We start from the raw sequence: 21,213 nt of genomic DNA on the forward strand, positions 1-21,213 counted from the left end.
ACAGCCGGCATCATCCGCGAATCAGAATCCCCCTTTGCATCACCCCTAGTGGTAGTTCGAAAGAACAACTCAGTACGCCTGTGCATTGACTTCAGGAAGCTCAACTCCCAGACAATAAAAGACGCATACGCATTGCCCAATCTGGAAGAAGTTTTCTCAGTAATGACTGGCTCAAAGTGGTTCTCAGTCCTTGACCTGAAGTCGGGCTATTACCAGATCGAGATGGAAGAGGCTGACAAGCAGAAAACGGCATTCGTGGGCCCTCTCGGATTCTGGGAGTTCAACCGAATGCCACAAGGGATAACAAATGCGCCCAGCTCATTCCAAAGACTAATGGAGAGGTGCATGGGTGATCTCAACAGGAAGGAAGTGTTGGTCTCATTGACGACGTCATAGTCTTCTCGAACATTCTAGAGGAGCATGAAATCCGGCTGCGACAAGTCCTTGAACGTCTGAAAGAGTATGGACTGAAACTGTCTCCAGAAAAATGCAAGTTCTTCCAAACGTCAAATATCTGGGCCACATTGTGTCACAAAGTTGAGACAGATCCAGGGAAGATTGAAGCCTTAAAAACCTGGCCAAGGCCCAAGAACCTCAAAGTTAAGATCATTTCTTGGATTCTCTGGATACTACCGAAGGTTTATTCAAGACTACTCAAAGATCACTAAACCTCTAAATGATCTCACCTCAGGGTCCCCCCCTCTACGGAAAAGCGGTAGCAGCAGCAAAGTAAAGGAGAAGAGCGGTCCGTACTTCCATCCAAAAGAGTCTTTCGGGGAAAGACGGACAGTGTCCTGTCAACAAGCATTCGAGACCCTGACTGAAAAGCTCACCTCTGCTCCTGTATTAGGTTTCGCAGACCCCAAAACCCCCTACATATTGCATACAGACGCCAGTACCACTGGTCTGGGCGCTGCATTGCTCTTGATACAATGCATGTCACATAAAAAGAGCAACTGACCTGATTTTGTCCTATTCTTATACTGGAAATAGGCAAGGCAACTTTATTTATATAGCACTTTTCATACACAAGGCAGACTCAAAGTGCTTCACATATAAACATTGTCATACAATAAAATAAAATAATAGGTAAGTAAAAGAAAAACATATGCAAAAAATAGAAGTTAAGGCATTTTAGTATTAAAATAGAAAATAAAGGCAAAGTTAAAAAAGCTTTTTTAAAAAGTGTAATGTATTTAAGATTTAGCAGAAAGCTATAGCAAACATAAAAGTCTTCAGTCTTGTTTTAAAGGTGCTCAGAGTTGGGGCAAGTCTTAAATCCTCTGGGAGTTTATTCCAGCTATTTGTTGCGTAGTAACTAAATCCTGCTTTCCCATGTTTTGTGTTTACTCTGGGGATAATTAACAGATTGGTCTCAGAGCTTCTTAGTGGTCTAAAAGGCTGAGGTAGTGGAAGCATATCAGTTAAATATTTTGGGCCTAAACCATGTAGGGATTTATAGGTAAGCAACATGATTTTAAAATCAATTCTCTGACCTACAGGAAGCCAATGTAACGATTCCAGAATTGGTGTAATATGATCAAATTGTTTGGTCTTTGTTAGAACTCTAGCAGCAGCATTCTGAACAAGCTGAAGCTTCCTCAGTTTGTTTTGGGAGACCTATAAGGAGACCAAATCGCCTTCTGAGAGTCACAGTACCTCTAAGCAGTCAAAAGAGGCTATTGTACCTAGTGGTTACAAGATATACTGTATACAACTAATAACGTATGTTTGATGTATGTAAATCATTACAGAGATGATTACAATCGTTCAAGAATATAAAGCCATTATGTAAAATCAGCCTTCAGAGATGGCTTAGATCATGGTGATCAGCTAAAGCAGCCTCTGTCTGAGCCATGGAACATATCACTTTGAACATGAATTCACTTATTCAATAGCAAACATCTTGCTTGTCAATCACAGATGCTTGAAATGCAACACTTATCAATACAAAAACACCTGCACAGGGAGGGAGGACAGATGGAGGGAGATTTGGGGTTGTTTGTAGCTCACTCTTAACCCTTCTCTAATCGTACCTACATTTAGGTATGATACCCAGGGCCGTTGCACCAAATCCCGGGCCCCTATACAAGAGGTACTGATGGGGCCCCCCCCGAATTCCCCCTACCAGCCCCCTGCACTGAATTGTTGACGGGGGGGGGGGGTAGAGAACAATTGTTGACGGGGTAGAGAACAATTGTTGACGGGGGGGGGGGGGGGAAGAGACGTGGCCGTGTGCGACTCCGAACACTATGGGCTGGTGGATAATTCAATATTTATTTATTTATTTATTTTTTGCCATGGGCCCCCCCTCTGCCTTGGGCCCCCCCACAACTGTCTCACTTTCCCCCGCAGTCCGTCGGCCCTGATGATACCTGATAAATGTGTATAGTACCGAGCTCTGATATCACTCAGATCTTTCATATCAACCCATTTGAAATCTCAAATTGTGTACTTTGTAAGGCAGTTCACACAATTCAGACTAAACTTGACTAGGAATCACAATAGGAAAATTGTCGTGTCAATCTACATATGACAATATTGGTTCAAAATTAGTTGATTCATTTTATGTTAATACCTTCTCTGTCCTACCCCTGGGTCGGCCCTGTCCCAGAGTCCCACCCTGGGAGAGCTGTGATGAGAACACTGTCCCCCTGGACGTTGGTCAGGGCGGGTTTAGACTGATATTTTTAGGCGGTTGGGTTGAAGGTTCCATGGAATCCGTAGGGAATGTTGACCGGCACATTAGCTCTTCCCAGCTCCTCGAATGTTTGGGCATCCAAGACAAGGAGGAAGGTTCCTTTATCCTATGAAAAAATAAGACATAACATTGACATACGAATTATATAATTAATTTGGGTTAACACAATAGTAATTCTTGAAATTTGCTTTGGGTAGTTTTATTCAAATATAATTTATAATAAAATATAAACATGGTTCCATTGTTTCACCAAGACAAACATCTGAGCTTCTCTTCTAGAGCATTTTAAAAAGAACACTTTGTTTTCCTTCTCCAGCTCATTATATCGGGACAGTGCTTAACCCTGCAGTCAGCCACCCCAAGCAATTCAATTCAGTTGATTCAACTGTGCAATATAAATCATAAAAAAAAAAAACACCACAAATGCCCAAAAGGAAAGACTCCATCGATTATAGTGCATCCAATTTACGAGCCACTATAATGTAGTGTGTCTCCGCTGTACTCAGAGCAGCGCGTGCCTACGTCTGCAGTCTCCCTGCTTATTGTTCCGTCCAAGCTACAACCCTGGCCTGTAATTCTCTCTTTCTGCAGCCAATAGCCCTATAAAAATCGTGATAAATATCCTCCGATAGCCACCATCAGCAGGAACGCGTGTGGTCGTAAAAGGTTTTATTCTTGCCCACATATCGCTTCATTACCTGAACTTATATCACCCGTATACTCCGGGTCTGAGTGGACGTTTTTCAAAAGTTGCTCGCTGTAAACGGCATCGTAGTTCATGAGTTTACTTTGAAAATAACTTTGGGGTTGTGTGGTGTTAAATAACTTTTGTAGGCGTGTGTGTGGTGTTATTTTCACAAAGCACAACTAACCTTTCATGTCCATTATCTGCTATATGGAGGACTAGAATGTTTTCCCCCAGCCTGCGTTGGTCAGAGCCAATATTTATATTCCTCCTTGGTTAAGCGAGAGTGCGACTAGAACCCAACCCGTCTCAGACTACAGGCAGAACACGTCTCTGATCATCTAAACCAAATCAGTCATTATGTCTGTTTCATTACCAATGTCACATGTTCCATGTTTGCAAGTGCATTCTGTGTGTGCATATATATATATATATATATATATATATATATATATATATATATATATATTAGAGCTGTCAGTTAAACGCGTTATTAACGGCGTTAACGCAAACCAAATTTAACGGTGTTAAATTTTTTATCGCGCGATTAATGCAATTATTTTATATAAAAAAAATAAAATAAAAAGTATTTTTTTTCTTTGGCTCAAAACAAAGAAGCAGTAGCCTGACTGCTATGTTCAAATGACATTTGTTCAAAGCAGTCGTTTAATTGCACTATAGGCTCTTTTTTTGCATCGTCCTGTTTTGATCAGTGTATATGCCAATGTTGTTATCAATAAAAAATCATTTGCACAAGGCAAGCCGATGCACTTCACCATGTTGATAAGAGAATTAAAATGAGAAGAATTATGGGACAAAAAAATCAAGGGATATTTAGCATAGAAAAAGAATTTGCGATTAATCGCGATTAATTAGTTAACTATGACATTAATGCGATTAATCACGATTAAATATTTTAATCGCTTGACAGCTCTAATATATATGTATTTCTTTTTTTTATATTTGTGAGTGGTATACTGACATTTTTTGGATTTTCTTATAATTACAATCACACCTCCAGGCAGAACGGCTGTACTGATTTTCATTGGAGGGGTCACGCAAGGGAAGACATTTAGTAGGAGATAATGTAGCCTTTTCTTTATATATATATAACCTTTTCTTTATATATTTATATGAAGAACAAATTTATCCAACATAACGCATGACGCAGTCGAGAATTGTACTCTGCAGTGTGGCGTTGTGTGGCCGACACAAGAACACAAACACTTTTATATTATAGCCTATCGCAGAATTTAATACCGTAAATTCTTTCAAGAGGCATTTTATGTATTTGGTTTGTCTCGGATAGACGATGACTAGTTTGACGTTCAATATTTCCCCTGTTTTTCTTCCTAAACTCAATAGCTCATTGAGAGCCAAGATAAATCAGATGAGACTTGTTTACACATTTTACAGTTTCACACATTCCTGAGTGCCACACGATGCCCTTGATATTAGGAAAACCACACGTTGAAAACTAATATCAGCACTCCCAATTGTGTGAAATATTGTCCAATGTCCAAACTGATCTGAAAGTAATCTGTCCTTCTTCAAAAAGCTATTTTGTTTTGCAAGCGAATACAGTCCATCTAAAATCACTTCGGTCCCTTTCTATCCAAACTGTCATCCACCACCTTAACTTTGTTAAAGGAACGAATGGACAACCCGCTGTTGAAGACTCCAGGCATACTCTGCATGCATCAAGAGGCCAGCAGAGAAGGGGAACCAACAGTTATTGTTACGGCCTGTATAATGAACAATCTGAGAGACACGGATATGCCAGAAACCTTTAGTATATTTGGCCTACTTAATGTATTGTATGCACACAGAACACACCGTTATAATTTGCCATTGGTGCCATCTTGAATGCTCTCCTACGCTCCCATCTAGCGGTTTGGGATGGCAGTTCTGCAGACCTCTGCTCACACAACCTTCGGCGTCGCCTACGTAGGCATTTGATCTGGTGTCTTTTCTATCTTGCGCGTATGGGGGTGCTAGCCTCTATTCATCTCAAATGGATGGGCACTCGCAATTTTCTTCCTGCGAGTCGTTTGTGCACACAGTCGTGTTAGTTCAGGTAAAATGTACCGCCTGAGTGTAGCTGGGTGGGTTTAACTGTTGTGTGGTTTAACTGTTGTGTAGTGTAACTTTTGTTCTCGAGGGTGAGTCTCCTTAACTTTAATTGGTGAGATGAACTCGACCTCACTGGAAGACACCACCCCGAATCCTTATATCTGAATAAAAGTATAAATATATTTATTTTGCACAATAGAACAAAAGTATCCCCACAGCATGTACCATCATTCTCCCCGAGCTACTCTTCTGGGTTTCTTTAAAGGGTTTTTAGAAATGTCAAGGTGATTCGAGCTAAAGGACTAATGACTAATGACCTTCTGGGCCGCCGCTGGGACAGGGCTCCCACGCAAGAGCACATTGTCATGATTCTATAAAGAACTACTGGGTACGCATGTTGTAATTTTGCACCATGCATTATCAAGTTATGTAAAAAGTCGTGTTTAATTTCCTAAAAACTGTAACCCCCTCTTGTCACGATAGAAGTGACACGGCTGCACTTTGCTTTCAGTTGGTTGTGAAACACCGACCACTTTTCAGCAGTGCATTTTTGATCCTTGAGGGAGTCATCCCAAAAGGATCAATAAAGCCTAATCTAATTTGAATGATTCTGCAACAACTTTTAATCAATCTTTCCATTCGCCCGTCAATCTTTCAAGTCGGTTCACGCACATTTGGGGTCAGAAACGCTTCACTGCCCCCTTGTTGTGGACCCCTTAATGTAACGGGGGACTTCAAACTCTGGCAGCTCTGCGGAGATCCAGGTCTCTGAGTCCCAACGTTGAGACATGCTGTGAACGCAGCCGTACCTGTGAGGGTGTGAGCACCACAGAGAGGATGACTCCTTGGTCTTCGTCCACAGCGTCGGGCGAGGGCACGAACACCGGCTCAGACGGGTAGAAGCCCTGCTGCTGCCACACCTGGGACGGACAAACACACACACACACACACACACACAATGAAGGTTTATGAACTTTGGAAACGTTAGATATGGCCGATTCTTTGTGTTAATAGCTCACCTGCTAAAAAAATTACAGACTACGCCAAAGTCACCCATTGGAAACATTTTTTTGAACGCGTTATTGTTAAAAATGTATTCCAAATCCTTTGAGTTAAAGTCTGCTCGAAAAGTTAGTTTTTCATGTAATTTCTGTGTAATTGTTTAACACCCTTTGTTGTTGTATTTTGTATTATTTAAAGCTTAGGGTTGCTATACGTTACTATAACATCAACATTCCATGCACCACTTTAAGCAAAGACTGCATCACACACACATACACACACCCTATGGGTTGTCGACTTAGCTCTTGCTAATATCACTAACTTCAAGATGCAATTCAAGGCAGTTGAGGATCAATGTACGCGTTTAATTATTGCGTCGGTACATCATGTCCTGTATGACAGACCCCTCGTGGGCTCCTCCCAGCCCACCTTGAGGGACTTGTCCTTGAGGTCCATCTTCAGCAGGGAGTCCCCCACCAGGTGTCTGAAGCCACAGCCGTAGAAGTAGCGGTACGGCCGCGTGTTGTTCTGCCCATAGTTGATCTGAGGGAACTCCAGGCCTCCGTAGTCAAGGAGATCGTCGCCATGGAGATCCTCGTGCTGGCACAACACCTGCTCACAGAGAGAGACATGAACCCTCCTATTTATATTAACTACTGTAAGGCACAACCCAATATTGAGTAATTGATCGCCGTGTCACGACATTGTCAAAGATCGGCATGGAAAGAAAAAATATAATGCATTTCAACTAAGTAGCAAACGTTTGTTAATATTGACAATCCTCAGGTAATTTAAAAATACAGATATTACACACACATTGCAGGCCAACATTTATTGTTAGTTTTTTCAGATTATTTTGATGAATATAGGCTGTTTCCTAAAGTGAAGGCTGCAGACTTGTTAGAACACTTCCTTGTGAGTCGCGTCCTATGGAGATGAGGCTAGAGTGCTGGCTAGCGTTTGTAGCGTTCAGAGTTTGGAACGACTCGCTAGTGTGGAAGCGCATTAATATTGCTCCAGTGGTAAATATTTTAATTGTTGAAATTGTTATTTGCGACAGTTGTTTTTTTAAACACCAGCTACTTACATATTATAACAAATCATTCCAAGCAAAATTTTGCCTATCATTACGTTGCAAAAACGTTTAAAAAAAAAAATCGCACTGGTACATTTTTTGCATTTACATGATCTATAAAAGAAATAAGGCGCAAAATACTTCTGAAAACGTTCAAATAACTTAATACCCCGCGCAGTGTGTGAACTCAAAGGATTGTGGGTATTTTGGCTCGTTGATGATCCATCGATGCAACCTTGAAAAATCTCGGAATTCTCAAAACTAAAGATTGTGAAAAGGGCGCGGAATTCCGAGTGTTCTCAACATTGGAAAAGTGCTTGTCGGCGTTCTATGATGTCGCGTTCTTAAAAGGGCTGCCGTTTTGCTTGCTTCCTTCACATTGGGAAACAGCCATAGATTTGGATTAACATTGTCTTTGCTTTGGCCTGTATAGGTTTATAGTTCTAGGTCTACCTTTTCAAGCAGACCAAGTAACCCCTCATAATTCATCTTATTTTTTCTTCTAATGCGACTGCGACCCCGCTCACCTTGTCCTGGCCGGTCTTTAAACAGGTGGCCAGGCTGTCGGGTCTGGTGTTGAGGTTCTGGTTACTCTGGGTGTCGCTGGTGACACCCAGTGGCAGGACAAAGCGCCTGGGGAACACCCTGGTCATCTCGTTATAGACCTGGAGGACAACCACATCATCAGCAGGTATTCTAGTGACACAAGCACATGGCTACCTGGCTCTCACTGCTGAGTTCTTTGAAAGCTGAGCAAGGCTTGTCGGGGGGGCTCTCTGGCCTATGGAATATGGCCCAGGACAGTAAGGGGGGGCACCTTCCTTCAGAGAGAACTTTCTTTCAGATGAGACGTTAGACCGAGGTCCTGACCCCATGTGATCACTCCAAGGTCCAATGGCACTAGGGGGGCGCTGATCTCGAGGTCCGGGCCAAATCCCCAACCTGGCTCTTGATCATCTAATTAGATGCCGTCATTCCTCACCTCTCCACTATGATTGCCAGTGTGTGACATAATGGCTTTCGAACATTACTCAGGTGTGTGATTGGCTGACCTTATAAGGCAATCTAATTGGCTGACCTACTGGAGAACATGTCATTGGCTCACCTAATGGCGAGTGTCTTACTCATGATACCTTTTCTTTTTGATCTGCTGACCTGATGGCGAGCACTTCATTGGCTGAGCATATTGGAGAGCTTTTCATTGGCCGAACTGATACAGAGCGTCTTATTGGCTGACCTGACAAAGACCAACCATGGTCTGACCTGTTTGAGAGCATCTCATTGGCTGAGAGCCTCTCATTGGCTGAGAGCCTCTCATTGGCTGACCTGGTCGAGGGCGTCTCCAGACTTGCGGAGGTTCTGGATGAGGTAGTTGTTGATGGCCTGGCCGTCCTCTGAGCAGCACATGTCCAGCATGAGGAAGCCGTCTTCCTCGAAGGCGTTGATCTGATGGAAGGTGGAGATGGCCTTGGTGTGGTACCTCACCGAGCTCGCCTGGGGAGACGACACCACATTACATCACATGCACGCCAACCCCTGGCCTGACTCTGTTCTGCACGCCTGGCTGCAATTACATACACACACACACACACACACACTGCACGCTTGAAGTCGTACTGTACACGACATGGTTGAAGAATGTGCAAAGGATTGGTATTCTAGCATAGTGGCCAGCATGACCTCACTGCGGTTTCTCTAATGAAAACTACGAGCAGCATGGTGAGGCTGCCTTCATCATTATGCAGCTAACAGCTGGTAGAAACTTCCTAAAGTTTGAGACCAGCCTTATATCTAGCAACTTTGCTCAAACCTGGCTCAAAGCGTTGATCTTCACAGCATCTTTGTTTTAAAGCCTTCCTCTGTGTATTGTATTCTTTACTCTTACTTGATATATATTTTTTATGGCTGTTTTAAATAAGCTGTATAAATAAACTTGCCTAGCTTTGACTAGTACTAGTGCAGCTAGTATTTGCACATCTCCTAATTGCACATCTCCTAATTACTGATTCTTTCAGGTTTTTTAACACCAACAGTGGCCATTAACCCTTGTAGCCAATGTATTTATCCAATGAGTCAAACTGAATTCCTGTCTCCGCTTTACACTCAGTTAGTCGTTTGATTACAGACTTCTAGAAACCACATTGATATGGGCAAACACTTTTAGATAATGAGTTCACTTACAAATCAGAGCTTGAGCAATATGAATAGGCTACAGGTAAACGTTTGGTTGAAGACAACAATGGAGGCCAATAATGGTGGAGTGTAAGAGGGGGAGAACGAGAGGAGCAGGAGGAGCTGGAAGAGGAGCTGGAAAGACAAGGAAGAGGAGGGGGAAGAAGAAGATGAGGAAGATGAGGAAGACATAAGAGGAAAAGGAGGCGGAGGAGGAGGAAGGGGAAGAAGAAGATGAGGAAGACGTAAGAGGAAAAAGAGGAGGAGGAGGAAGGGAAAGAAGAAGATGAGGAGGATGTGAATAAGTGGAGGTGGATGAGAAGTAAGATGAGGGAGAGGAGAGAACGAGTTTTTGAAAAGGTATGTATTATACTTTCCTGGTTTTGTGCATAAAGGTTTTGTGGTTTGTGCATTGAGTTTTGCAAAAAAGTGTAATGCTTCAAAGATAGTGCCTTAGCAATCAGAAGAAAAAAAAAAGAATCAAGTACCTCTTATCCAACATTGCTTATTTGATATTGTATATCGTTAATTGGAGAGTCTCTGTGCTGTAGAGCTCTCTGGGTCAAGCCATTACCCTTGTGTAATGCCGTGCAGCCTGCAGCCTCCACCCACCTGGCCTGTCTTCTTGTCCACCAGATGGAACACGGTGTCCTGCTTGGGGTCCCAGTAGATGCCTTCGCTCAGCCCCTTCCCTCTCAGCTTACAGGTCACGATCTTCAGCAGGTCCATCTTGATGGGCTGCTCGATGAAAACCACGTAATTCTCGGACATCGCTAGCGGGGAATAGAGACGGAGGACGGAGACCAGTGACAAGTTAAACAACGCATAATATTATGTTTAGGCTAGTATAACTTTCTCTACAATTACACCTTTTAGTAGTCAAACACCTTATTTGTCATCTTCTGATTAAATAAGGCAGCCTGACAAATAGTACATCAAAAACGATCGTGATAACCAATCGCTCCGTACGCAATCCAGAGGAGGGCAAATGAAATGTTGTCCCTAAAACGTTAAACACTGTGATTATCCTTTGACTGTGGAGAATCTGGGAAAAATATGGGTGGTTTTCCCAGGCCGTGGGCACCCGGTGAGTCACCGAAGCTGTGGTAGTAGGAGGGGTGGGACTTGTTGGCAGGCATGATGGAGCACAGCACTGTGGCTCCCTGCAGCGAGTCAGTGGAGTCCTTCTTCTCTGGAGGGACCCGCACGATGTTGTACAGCGCACCTGCAAGCAAGACCAGGGGGTTACAAACACACACACACACACACCCCCGTACCCTTACACACACAAAACAAGATGACTCCAAAACCAATATAAGCACCCACTTCCATACGTACACAAAAACACACCCACACACATAAACACAGTAACAAACGTGACATCACACGATCCCGCTGGTGCTGTTATTCTTATTTCCAGTATTTGGAATGGGGTATGTTGATGTTTACGTTGGGAGAGCTTTCCACTGCCCACAGCCTGGCCACACGCACCTTTGCTGCCGTACGAGTTGCCCATGTTGTACACCGTCCCATCAGGGTCGCAGTGGGGGTGGGCCGTGGCCCCGTTCACAGCCACAAACTTACTCCAGTCGACCTGCAATGTAGACATAACACAAAACCATGAATGTTAATCATTACTCATGACTGTTTGACTTGTTAGCTAAAAAAGCAAGATCTCAAAGGCTCTGGTTGATTTTAGTTAGTTGTTTACATTGTTGACATGTAAACTAGCCAGGATTTTTGTTATATTCACCGCTTCTCGCGGTGTACATTGCGTTCAGGAATTAGGCAGTTGGCTAGCCATTGACAACAATTATGTTCTAGACGAGTGTTTAGCATCTCCCATGACTGTACATTGTTTTTTGTTTTTTTCAACAGAAGTGAGCACATACTAACTTCTGTGGATAGGGAGTTTTCTCCAATAATGCTCAGAGAAAAAACAATCCACACGTTTCAATAATTAGTTTACCCACCACTGGGCTGGCATATCTATGTCGATGTCTGCGTCTATGTTGACGTGTTTTTCGACATAGACAACATCAACAATTAATTAAATCAAATCAACCTGGAGTCTTGGCAAAACCGGCCTTAATTATAGTAAATAAGTAAAGTTTATTTATATTGCGCAATTTAGAGACAAAGGTCCCACAGTGCTTCACAATCATAAAATAAATATGAGACAATAAAAAACACATAAGGGTAAAAAGGCATAAAATACTGTACAACCCGCATAGCTCTAGACAAAAGCCTGCATGTAAACATGAGTCTTAAAAGGAAACGCCCAGATATCTCGGACTCTGTGTACACTGTTAAAGTGTCCACAGAGTCTGCAGTAAGTAGAGGGAGAGGGCGTGCATTCCACTGGCTAACACCAAAAGCATGAGCAACCAGTTGTGAATTGGGTGCAGGGAACAGTAAATAACAGATGCTCTTATGTGTTCTATTGGGGTTTATTTTGTGGTGAATGATTACCTTTTCTATCGACGCTAGGGTTTCTGGATCCACTTTGTGCATCAAGTTGGTCTCAGTGCTGACGTAGTAGTCTCCCTTGTATTTCACAAAGCTCACACTTGCATTGTCCGTGGGCTCTGCAATCAGAAAATGTTCACAACGTTATACTGCAGACCGATCTATATATCTATCCATCCATCTATATATATAGACAATCTATATTTCAGATTCAGTTGATTTCATACATGTATTTGAAATGCAACTGAGTTTAAAACTGGAGTTAATTGAAGGAGTTTGCCCGCTCAGTGTGCCAACACAGCTGTTTTGTGACATGAATGCTCCAGAGATCCACCCTTGTTTGCCCGCTGGAATGCTGAACTTGCACTTAACGCAGAAGTCATAGCATGCGACCGGAATGAGGCAGGGAAGTTCAAGACTGCAGCCATTCCCTCGTAAACATTCTTTGCGTTTCATGTGACCTCTTCACCAGCAGACATTGGTTGGGGGGATGCATCGCGCTAGTGCTGGGCGTGAAGAGGAACATCTGTTTCCCATCGTCGCTGTACAGCCAGAGGAGGCCCAAGGAAATGTAACCAAACACTGTGAACCACACTCTATGGACCACACTCTATGGACCACACTCTATGGACCACACTCACCATGAACCACAGGCGCTATGAAACACACTCACTGACTTCTAACAGAAGACATGAGCATGTTGTGGCTTAAATATTTGTGAATTATATTAACAATACTCTTGTTTTATTTTGTCATTTAGCACATGCTTTTATCCAGGGCAGGTAGATAAAAGCATCTATACCTACATCTAGGCTGCGGACCTTCTTGGTGATTATCTCGTCTTGAAACGTGTGGTTGTCTAAAAAACTGTGTCGCAGATGTAACACAGCAGAATAAGAGAGTAGGCCTTCACACAGCACAGCTGGCCACAAGCTGACCGGGCGCTCTTCCAGACGGCCATCTTCTATAGCGTGTATTTTAACAGCCACACCCTGTCACGTGTCTTCAATCTGTTGTATTTCAGAGCATGTAGCGTGGTTCTATTTTACATGTACCGGTATATTTTCTCAAGTTAAACAGCAATCGGTCAAAAGGCAGCTTGATGTTAAAGGCCCACTATGCAACTTTTTTAGCCAAAATTACATTAAGTATGCAGGTTGAGAGTTATGCTGATGGTTCTGCATCCATTTCTGGGTCGATTGGTGGGTGTGTCATTTACCCATGTCGCCTCTCCAGTGAAAAAGCGCATATGCAACTTGCTCTGTTCGGACCGACACAATCCGGATGTGACGCAACGGAAGTATCCTCGAAAATGTAGTCAGATTGTAGTTTCGAAAATGCTTTACGGCACAGACACACACCCAAACATGGCACCGGCTAGATATAAACAGCCAGTTGCGAGGCAATTGTTGCATTCATCATGGATCAATCGACTAATGGTACGGCCACACCAACCGCGTTACTCGCGTTGGATAACGCGAGTAACGCGCCTAACCTGACGCTTGATCATTGTGTGTCACAAAAATGGTTCAACGCGCCCAACGCGCCTGTGGCTGCGCTAGAGTCCGAGGTAGGAAACCCAAACGCCGCCGTGTTTGGGTGCATTATAGAGTTTAGATCGGGTTAGATTAAATAATCTCGGATATAAATAACGATCTCATCTCATCGTTATCCGTTTACCCGAGGTCGGGTCGCGGGGGGAGCAGCTCAAGCAGGGGGCTCCAGACTTCCCTTTCCCGGGCCACATTGACCAGTTCTGACGGGGGGATCCCGAGGCATTCCCAGGCCAGTGTTGAGATATAATCTATCCACCTAGTCCAGGGTCTTCCCCGAGGTCTCCACCTAGTCCAGGGTCTTCCCCGAGGTCTCTTCCCCACTGGACGTGCCTGAAACACCTCCCAATGGAGGCGCCCAGTGGGCATCCTTGCCAGATGCCCGAACCACCTCATCTGACTCCTTTCTAAGTAAAGGAGCAGCGGCTCTAATCCGAGTTCCTCACGGATGACTGAGCTTCTCACCCTATCCCGAGACGCCAGCCACCCTTCTGAGAAAACTCATCTCGGCCGCTTGTACCCACGATCTCGTCCTTTCGGCCATCACCCAACCCTCATGACCATAGGTGAGGATAGGAACGAAGATCGACCGGTAGATCGAGAGCTTTGCCTTGCGGCTCAGCTCTCTTTTCGTAACAACGGTGCGGTAAAGCGAACGCAATACCGCCCCCGCTGCTCCGATTCTCCGGCCAATCTCACGCTCCATAGTACCCTCACTCGAGAACAAGACCCCGAGGTACTTGAACTCCTTCACTTGGGCTAAGGACTCATAAATAACGATAATCGGGTTAAATAACTTCACATGGTGTGTCTGGTGTGTTTCCAGCATTCGTAGTGTTGATCAGCAGAGAAATAGTCCGCCAAGACGTTGAGGTTGCTTAGCAACCAGAGACTCTGTCCATGCAAGTGAACGGAGCGTTCACTCTTCGTCATAACTATCAAACCAAACATCCTTCACATTCACCGAGCGAACATTATGAAAGTAAAATGCACATTTCTCGCTAAAAATGTTTCCATAAACGCATTTAATGGCTTAACTATGTTACTATTTCCACCCCCAGAATAAAGAAAGATGTCGGCCGTATGCTTCTGTGCAAGGGTCACTACTCTCTGTCGGTGATGTCGGGTCAAGCTCCACGCTGATTGGCTATCGTGGCTAAGCGTCACGCGTTGGAGCGTTGAAAGTTCTGAACTCCGGGCGTTGGTGCTTTACGGCACAGACCCCCAAACGCGGAACCGGCTCGATATAAACACAAGTAACTAAGGGATTGTTATATTCATCATAGATCAGCCGACTAAAAAGAGACAGAGAAACCCAATGTCGGAGGAACAGAAGAAGAGAAAAGGGAGACTGACCGACAGAGAGGCCAGACACGAGTAAACGTTGAGCAAGCTTTTCAGGAATAGCGTGAACTGAAAGAAAAAGAAGACTGCAAATCAGACGCCGACTCGGCCGTGTTGCTTTTGAAATTGAAAGTACCTTTGGGTGAACTTTGTCTTCGTGGTATTCTTGATGTTGATAGTCTCTGTACAAATGTGTTTGCTCAACCATTTTGTTGTGAGCCCTGTAAAAATTGTTTTCTCGACCGTTTTGTTGTGAGCCCTGTATGTTTCTAGCTTGCTTGGTTGCAACCATATAAACACCTTCGTTTCCATGGGTGTTTTGCTGTTCGTCCGTCTCGTCCCCCAGATACAGACTGAATCCCCGAATCCAGGTTCTTGTTTATTTAGATTATTATGTTGGCCAAACCTCTTACACTGATTGTTCTCTTCAACCTAAGATATAACAATTATAATCTAGGATAAACATTCTCCCCGTCAACTATAAAAAAGGATGGATTTATGTTTATTGCAATACAAATACACCTTTTTAAAAATGTATAACCTTGCCTACACTTTATGAACATCTACTTCGGACATGGCTCCACGCATTCGCCGGCTTCTTTGAAAACAAATGCACATGGCTCGCGTAGAAGTGCATGGGGAAGGGTCGTCAACGAGTTGTTACGACAGTGTTGTGAAATATCTACTACGAAGCTGTAGGGGGCGCTGTGTAGAGAAATGTGCGTGCCAAAACCAAGAAAACAGCCAAGAAATGCCCGAAGTTGCATAGTGGGCCTTTAAAACAGGATAAAGAACCAATGCCACCACAAATTCTACATTTTGAAGCCAGAACACCATGTATCCAGTAACTATCCCCTCTATTGTACTATCACAGTATCCAGTAACTAACCCCTCTATTGTACTATCGCAGTATCCAGTAACTAACCCCTCTATCATAGGAACAGTCAACATTTACAGTCCTCATTTCAGCCGGTCACTTACTGATCATCTCAAAGCGGGAGAGAAAGCGCTGGAAGAAGTTTTGACAGGGGTCGGGGAGGGCCAGCGTCCCGAACTCGGACACCATGATGCGGTCCTTCTCGCTGTTCTTCCTGTAGGAGTCGCTCTGCAGGAAGCGACTGCGGTAGGTCACCTCTCCCTCCTGGATCTTGAACTGATGCAGTAACGCCATGCCGTCAAACCAGTGGTTATAGCTGCGGAAGGGAAGGGAACATTCAAGGCGTCGTTACTCCTAGGATGGGGAGGATTAGGGCTGATACAGATCGCCACTTGATCTACCGAAAATGAATTTTACACATTTTGGACAACATTGTCCAATGGTTGCCGACATTTGCGGCCAGTAAATCAGTGGACCAACATATTTAGTTGACAGAAAAATCATTAACACAATAAATATAAAGAATTCAATTATCATGTGCATCATTTTTGGTTTCGGACTCACTGCGTGTTCCCAAACTCAAACTTTCCGGGCCCATTGCGGAGCAGGTTGCCGCGGATCCAAGAGGGGATGGTCCCCTGCACGGCGGTGGGGATGGGCTCTAGGGTCTCCTCCACGGAGCGCACCAGGGGGGCGATGCACTCCAGGCCCTTAAGCACCCCCGAGGCCCTCTGCTCCTCCCCGACGCCGTCGGACAGCATGGTGTCATCTGCGTGGAAAGCAAGGTGGTTTATATAGACACATAAAACCCGCCATGGCTTACACATCGAGGACTGAAGCTTACCAGACCTTAAACACGGATAAAAACGGTATACAAACCAGAGTTGGAAATTAACTTTTTTGCCCACCAGCCACTGTGGCAGGTAGATTTAAAAATCTACCAGCCATTCATCTTTTTTACCAGCCACTTTTTATACACTATATATTTTTTTAATATATGCGTACATTTTAAACAATATAATGGTAACAATAGATAAGATAAGTGTTTTTCATACACATCAGTTGGTGTTACAATGACAAGTTTGGGGATAATTCATCTATACAAAGTATTTTCATTAAAAAACAAATTGACATATTAACAATAAAACATGCATGGCTACACCATCATAAGTCGGAAGGATCATTTGTTTTTTTTATAATGTGACTGCATACAAATGTGTCCACAGACATGGTAACTAACGTATGATAGTAAGCATAATTGGCCCTTAACACTAATATTCAGAAAAAAACACTGCCTCAAAAGGCAGTGTTGTATTGGCTTAAGGCAGCAATACAAGTAGAGGCATATACTTGAACTTTATACTCTGAACTTTTAAACGTTGCAAACGTGCAAACTATATTTATGTGGCATTCAGTCCAATGCTTAAAATATCTGTGGCATTCAGCAGGCCAATGCTGTGGTAAAGTGTGTAAAGTATGACCAAGTGTTTCTTTCTGTTCAATAGATAGAACTTTATCAATCCCCTCTAGGAGAAATTTGTTAATGTTTGTCCCTATAAAACAATAATGGTCAAATAATAAATACAAAACACGACGGTAACTGTGTAAGTCAAGCCGTCCAATCCGAAGGCTCTACCTAACCACTCCCCCTACTCACTTCCACCAATGCAAAGCGAACAGAACTGAGTAGGGGAGGGCGTAGCCTAACTAGTTTGTGAACGACCCAGAGAAACGCAACGCAAATTAAATTCAACATGTATGAGGCTTTAATAAAATCCCGGACGATTTTGAAATTCCACAACACATTTTTTAAAAGTGTCTCAAAAAGAGGGCATGTCCGGGCAAAAGAGGACGTCTGGTTACCCTACGTATGGGAAACCGATTTGATCCCTACCTGTAACACTGTTAAATAGCGGCCCAAATTGGTAATTTCTCTGCTTGAGAAATGCGAAGTGTGGCGTGTGCATGGGTTGAATTCTGTGTGTCTCACGCCGAATGCGTGAGACTTGAGAGCCCTGTTACCGATACATTATCCCGGATTCTGACAGTCGCAATTCAGCAAAAGAGGCGTAGAAGAAGAATGGGGCCGGATGTTGACGGTAATGGTTGTGGAACTGTGCAGCGCCGTATAACGAATGTATTAAATATGCAAATTTGATCGGACCTGATTGGAAAGTCTACCCGACACAGTGGCGGGTGAAGTGACACAATTCACCCGCCACCATACAAATCCACCCGCAAATGGCGTGTGGCGGGTGTTAATTTCCATCCCTGATACAAACACACCAATGCGAGGGAAAAACTTAACAAGTAGAATATGAACCCTTTCAACTTCACCGTCCCCTGCTGAAAGTTTAAATTAGAAAACCACAACTCTAGTGTGTTGTGTTTAAGGAAAGTATGTTTCATACACATCCTTTCCTTTACGGTATACCTAGGTGCTTGTAACCAGTGTGTAGCTTGTGCGTAGACGCCCACATCAGTCATTTATGAACAGCGTCAGTAATTCATGTTTGTAACTGATTGTCCCCGCTGCGTTTGGTTAAAGTTTTAATGTTGTTTGATGACCGACTTCCACGATCGTTTGAGAATGAGAACGAGGGAGGAGCTGCGTCTGACTGACTCAGCTGAGAACCGTTGATTCCACGATTAAATTCCCCACTACCGGAAACTCGACTGAGCGAACGAATGAACGAATGATTCTGAACGATTCCTCTTGGCGAATTGACCGACGCGAACTGAATCAAGGAAGAAGATAATCATTGAATCCATCACTAATCAGGTCCATGGTTGAAATAGAATTTGCCGCCACAGTCGCGTGATGACAGCGTTCACTCCCTGAGTGACATAACGTAACAGCCAATCAGCGTTCAACCGGCCAACCATTCCCTACACTGCAGTCCGGAGTGAACTGCAGCATTGAGGAGAAAGGGATTGTTGCCGTTTGCGAATCTCGGAGCTCTATATATAATAGTATTTCATATAGGTGTCGTATCATATAGGTGGAGATCCAGTGCTTTAAGCACCGCCTCTGGCGGTCATCATAGAACCGTAGTTACATTCGTAACTTTCGTTTTTCGGGACAGAACCGATCCCTTGGCATTGTCTGACGATATTCTTTATGAGAGATACAGATTCTCATCAGAGGGTATTCGTTATTTGATCGTCCTTGTTGGACCGTCTGTAGGCAATGCTACACAAAGAAGCCGTGCACTTACTGTTGCGCAGTGTGTCTGTGTTTCAAGTTCGAAGGTGGCCCCACGTTCAACGTACATTAACTTTGGATAGTCACGTGCCGTGTTGTCCATTATCCCTTATATAACCGCTATGTCAGTGACACAATTAGGCCCAGGCATTTTTTTATTAAAAAACACAAGTTTTTTTCTCCTTTGACTATGTTTATATAAAATATGTGCATAACTACATACATAATGGTAATATTTCAAATATCACGGTAAACGTTTTCGTTTAAAAAACGTTGTTAATTGTTAAGCTCGCAACGGTAAGGCACGATAAGGCCCCCTAGCTCGTGGCCTATAATGTGAAACGCGGGAAGTATAGGGTGCTTCCCGCGCCTGGATTTATAGAGAGAAACTTTATTTTGCCCGAAATAATACTAGCATTTTAAACACACATTATGAAAACGTCATAATTTTTATGTTTTCAGACAACAGAGAGGAGTTGGTTTGCAAGAGGAGGCATTATCTTGATGGTGGAGACAAACTGTCGAGCCCGGAGGAGAAAGGGAAGGGGAAAAGGAAGAAACTGAAGAATTATTCTGACGACGACGACGACGACGTATCGCTGGTAGGTAACTAAAGTTTTATCACAGAAATGTCATCTATAGGCCTTGTGGATGAGTTAAATTAAAATCGTTGAAAAACTAAACTTCATTATGATTTAAAGGATCCTCAGTTAAGTCAATGTCAGAAGAAGAAGAGAAAAAAGCTCTGTTGTACAGTCTTGATGTAACCCTTAACTCTATGTACATCTTCTGTTTGTCATAGGATCATGTCAGCTGAACTCAATTAATGAAACCAGGAATGAAGTAAGATCCACTAATGCAATAAACTGTCTGCACTTAATGTTCTACCTACAATTAAAGTTTTTATTTCCTAACTCTATAGTATAGGGATAGATACAGCAATATATTCCTGTAATCTATCAGCTGTAAGCCTTGTACCCTCTAACTGGCTTCTGTAGGTATTTGCCCAGGTGTATGTGAGTCAGTTTTGTTTTTTTAATGGAATTTTTATTTTCAGTGCCATCACCCATCTTGTGAGCTGTTGAGGGAGAACAACCACAGGCTGCAGAGGGAAAATGATTCTCTCAAGGCAAAAATAGCAACATTGAAATGAAATGCTATTGTTGAAAACATTGTTTTTTTTTTACAAAAGGGTTTTTCTGTTTTACATGTTAGCTAAAAGGCTATTATGAATCCTTTTTATTAGGGCTGCCAGACGTTCTGCAGAAGATGGAGGAGTTTCTCCGCTCAGCACCAAGACCAACGACAACACCATTCCAGTTCAAAAACACTGCAATATTTACTATATAGGCCCTATATATACTATAGTAAACATTGTAGTGTTTTTTAACCTTACTATAGTAGTTTTACTACAGTAAACTATAGTATACTACAGAAAATTCTATAGTTTACTATAGTAAACTATAGATTTTTTTCATGTGGGAGGTTCGTGGTATACCCCCCTGGTCTCTCAGAACCTGTTTGTATTCTATGGTAAGATTACGACTAATTTTTAGTTATTAGTAGGCCTAATTGATTGATGGAACAATGCAAAATTATTCCAAACCATTAATGCTGCATCTTTCTTCCAGCTCAGCATGAAAACATGTGGTAAATCCAACTGTATCATAGCTACAGCTGGCGAATTGCCACTGTAACATTTTAAAGGAATATATACATAACATTTTCTTTATATTCGTGGCACAATGTTTTATCAAATCAACATAAAACGATCGATGTACATAGACGAACCCATCAACAAGAATTAGCAAGTAGCCCGCTGGGAAAACCATCAAGTTCAAGGCTATTTTAAACAGGCCTGCTATTGGGATGAGAATGACAACACAAGCTTTTCGGATGTAAAATATGCCTACCTGGACCGTCCATCTTCACAGGTGCCATGATGATACTGCGTCGGACAAACAAAACCCTTCCGATGACTTACGAACGCATGACAGTTCTATGTTGCTGCTGCGCAGTAGATCTTACGCGCAGCCCGCTGACATAGTGTTACGTAA

The 21,213-nt window shown here is 43.2% G+C and overlaps 1 protein-coding gene across 1 annotated transcript; it reads right to left on the minus strand.

Annotated features, from left to right (window-relative positions):
• Positions 1–2,240: 2,240 nt before the first annotated feature.
• LOC115546992 (beta,beta-carotene 9',10'-oxygenase) lies at positions 2,241–21,205 on the minus strand. Its single transcript, XM_030360870.1, has 12 exons — positions 21,070–21,205; positions 16,516–16,720; positions 16,056–16,267; positions 12,181–12,296; positions 11,200–11,302; positions 10,805–10,933; positions 10,321–10,481; positions 8,863–9,030; positions 8,064–8,201; positions 6,891–7,073; positions 6,269–6,379; positions 2,241–2,807 (listed from the first exon to the last, which is right to left on the minus strand). Exons 1-12 carry the CDS (start codon positions 21,095–21,097, stop codon positions 2,691–2,693), a joined length of 1,671 nt encoding a protein of 556 aa, XP_030216730.1. The 5' UTR covers positions 21,098–21,205; the 3' UTR covers positions 2,241–2,690.
• Positions 21,206–21,213: the final 8 nt, after the last annotated feature.

Source organism: Gadus morhua, chromosome 7, assembly GCF_902167405.1.
Source record: "Gadus morhua chromosome 7, gadMor3.0, whole genome shotgun sequence".
In the NCBI taxonomy this organism is placed as follows: domain Eukaryota; kingdom Metazoa; phylum Chordata; class Actinopteri; order Gadiformes; family Gadidae; genus Gadus; species Gadus morhua.